Source organism: Orycteropus afer, unplaced genomic scaffold, assembly GCF_000298275.1.
Source record: "Orycteropus afer afer isolate SDZICR_OR568_19922 unplaced genomic scaffold, OryAfe1.0 scaffold00459, whole genome shotgun sequence".
In the NCBI taxonomy this organism is placed as follows: domain Eukaryota; kingdom Metazoa; phylum Chordata; class Mammalia; order Tubulidentata; family Orycteropodidae; genus Orycteropus; species Orycteropus afer.
The window spans coordinates 1,726,337-1,729,818 of record NW_006922046.1 but is presented as its reverse complement, the minus strand read 5'-3'; the positions used below and the strand labels follow the sequence as shown (position 1 = coordinate 1,729,818).

Below are 3,482 nucleotides of genomic sequence, written 5' to 3'. Positions count from 1 at the left end.
TGAACATGTCATCCTATCCACCTGATTGTTAAAGTCCTCTGCTGAGGTCACCTTTTGGTGGGCATTCACATGAGACACAAATACCTTACTCCTTTGGCCCATTCAGAGAGATCTATCCACATACCTCTTTCCCATACATCGTTATCAACAATCTTCCAATCATGCTCCTTCCAAGTCCCAGACCATCTAGCTAAGCTGTAGCCATAGCCCATGAATCCATATATAATCACACATCTGGCCATTTCTTATTGCATGCAAAGTGAACAGCCATATGCATGGCTGGAAGTTCTGCCCACTGGGAGGCATTCAGTCTCTACTAAAGCCCAGTAACAAGCCAAAAGCTGTTTCTCAAAAAGAGAGTAGTTATCTGCAGAGGATGGCAGGGCTTTGCTCCCAAACCCCAAAGGTCTGCATTGTGATTCACCAATAGGGACCTGCCAAAGACTCCAAACAGCATCTCTATCTACTACAGACACTTGAAGCACCATTGGATCGGCTGGATCATATGGCCCAAGTGGCAGAGCAGCCTGCATGGCAGCCTGAACCTGTTGCAGAGCCTTCTGTTGTTCTCACAGAATTGTAGTCCAGTCAAGTTGACATGCAGCTCCAACTATTACAATGACTATCTATTCCTTCAATTTAATGTGAAGTAGCAGAATTTGCTGTGTACATAACACTAAACATATCCAGATATTCATTACCTACAGTGCATTAACTGCTTTCATTTAGATTCCTGAATGTTTCTGTAATCAATCAGAATTGCAGTGTTTAATTTCATAAATTAATTGTAGGCATCAGCTTCAAACTCAAGCAGAACTGGTTTTAGAGGAAAACAAGTTGTTGATAGAGCATTTGGAGATTCAGCAAAGGAAAGCCAAGGACACCCAGCAGAAGCATCTCCAGGAAGGTGAGAGCTCTTCCCACCAGTAACTGCAGTGCAGTGGTTTCACGATTGTGTCATTTTACACTTGCAGCTCTCTCCTGCTGTGCCCCTGCTCCTCTTGAAAATGGGGGAAATCATAGTTTTTAAAAATATATTCTTTACTGAAATGCAGCTGGTATATGTTAAAACATGTCCAGACATTACCTGTAATGCATTGATTGCTTTCTCTTAGGCTCACAGTGTCTCTAATTATTCCATATACTTTTTTGTAAATCAAATCAACAGCTTTAGACTCAGCAGAACTGGTTTTAGGGGAAAATAGTGCCTTAGAAATGGAAAAACCATGTAGAGTAAATATTAGAGACAATATAACATTTGTTGAATGAGTGAATACATAGGAAACATTGGCTCTCTAAACAGTTTCTCTGTGCTCGTTCCCTTCTTTCAGCTGTACGTGTTGTGGGTAGTATATCATGTCTTCTATACATGTCTCCACTGTGTGTGCCCGTCCGCCCGTAGGAGCCTCCCAGCATATGACAGAACTATGAAGTGGGGCACATTTTGAGTCATTTCTCAGCTCTGATTAAAACAAAAATTTTTTAGCACAAAAGAGTGGCATTTTTTTATTCTTTCTTTTTTTTTAATTGTGATTTGGGTGAAAGTTTACAGAGCAAATTCATTTTCCATTCAACAGTTTATACACATTTTCTCTCCTGACATTGATTACAATCCCCATAATGTAACAAGTCTCTTCCCACTTCCTCCCTACGGTTTACCTTTTCCTTGTTCCTTCTTTCCTTTTGCATTCCAGCTCTCTGAGCTTATCCCTTTGCAAATGCTGCCCTTTTAATCTCCTGTGGTTGATTGTTCTAAGGAATTTCCCTACCTGGTGTAATTGTTCATTTTGTAGGCCTGTCTATTGTTTGGCTGGAAGCCACGGGAGTGAGTTCAATTCTAGGCCCAAAAGGTTACTAAGGGCCATAGTCTTGAGGTTTCAGCAGTCTCTATCAGACCAGTAAGCCTGGTCTTTTTTTATTATTGAGTTTTGCTCCACATTTTTCTCCTACTCTATCCAAGATCTCCTGTTTTGATCCCTTTCTGAGTGGTTGACATTGGTAGCCAGTCACCATCTAGTTCTTCTGGTCTCAGGGTTATGTAGGCTGAGGTTCACATGGCCCGCTAGTCCCTTGGATTAATTGTTTCCATACATCTTTGATTCTCTTAATTCTTTGCTCTGGATAAGGAGAGGCCAGTTGTTAGATCTTAGATGGCTGCTTGCAAGCTTTTAAGACCCCAGAGCTACTCAGCAAGGTAGGATGTAGAACAATGTTTTTTTCCAGTGAAGAGCAATGTCAGGTAGGAGGCTGAAAGACAAGCTGTCTTGTGTGAGTTAATAACTCCTCTTTTCTCTTTTCCCATCTGCACCTGGTTATTTAATGATGTAGCTTTCCACTACATCAGGAGGAAGAAGTAATTACCAACCTTTGCTATCACTGAAGCTACTGCGCTAACATTTCACTTGTTTCTGATAAATCGGTCAGTTTAAAAATGAGAGCATCTCTCAGAGAGTCCGACAGGCAATTCTCAATAACTGTTGTGTGGCACAGAAGCATTTGCCTTTACCCTGGCATTGTTGAGGGAGGAATGTAGAGTTGTTGAGCCCCCTGTCTTTATTTTGAGGATTGGAGATGACAGGGAAATTAATTTCATATCAAGGAGCTGTATGTTCTCAGACATACCAGAACTGAACAGCTATGATCATTCTTCTAGTCACTTAGGCAGGGTGAACTTTTAGTCTATATCAGTTGCCTATATTAATTTCTCACTTTCCAGAAACAGATATTCATTTTGATCAACTGAATATTCTCATAGAGTAGAAAGAGTCAAAGTCTTATACTGTAGTACTTGTAGGTACTTGTTTCAACATATGCCTATGAAATATTATTACATGCTATCATGCCATATGGGAGCTCTGGTAGCATAATGCCTAAGGTACTTGACTGCTAACCAGGAGGCTGGCAGTTCAAACCCACCAGCCAATCCTTGGAAGGAAGGTTGGGCAATCTAGTTCCGTAGTGATAACTGCCTCGGAAACCCAAGGAGGGGTCACTGTAAGTCAGTTCCAACTTGAGTAGGGTCCGACTTGATGGCACATAACAACAACAACAGCATCATGTCTTATACCAAGAAAACCAAACTCACTGCCATCAAGTCAATTCTGACTCATAGTGACTAGCATTGGGTTTTCAAGGCTCTGTTTCTTTAAAGAAGCAGACTGACTCATCTTTCTTTTGTGGAGTGTCTGGTGGGTTCAAATCATTGGCCTTTTGATTACCAGCTAAATGCCTTAACCACTACACCACTAGAGTTCCTTACCATGTTATATAGGATGAAAATATTTATGATTTGCCTTAAATACAGGACATAAAACCTGATGAGGAAAAGGAAGAAATATGAGAAATTTGTTTCTTAGTTTGACTGTATTTGAGATCCTTGAAAATCTTGTAACTCTTAGTTTTAGGGACATCCATGTGCTTGCTCATCTGTGTCTGACTTAGAATTCATTCTTTGGAAGGTCAATTTCGAAGACTGGAATCAT

The 3,482-nt window shown here is 40.7% G+C and overlaps 1 protein-coding gene across 1 annotated transcript in view; it reads left to right on the top strand.

Moving 5' to 3' along the window:
* CEP89 (centrosomal protein 89) overlaps nucleotides 1-3,482 on the top strand; it is a 133,480-nt gene that overhangs the window by 68,968 nt on the left and 61,030 nt on the right. The window contains exon 13 of the mRNA XM_042782750.1: nucleotides 792-907. Within this exon, the coding sequence (XP_042638684.1) occupies nucleotides 792-907 (116 nt within the window). The remainder of the gene's footprint in view (nucleotides 1-791; nucleotides 908-3,482) is intronic.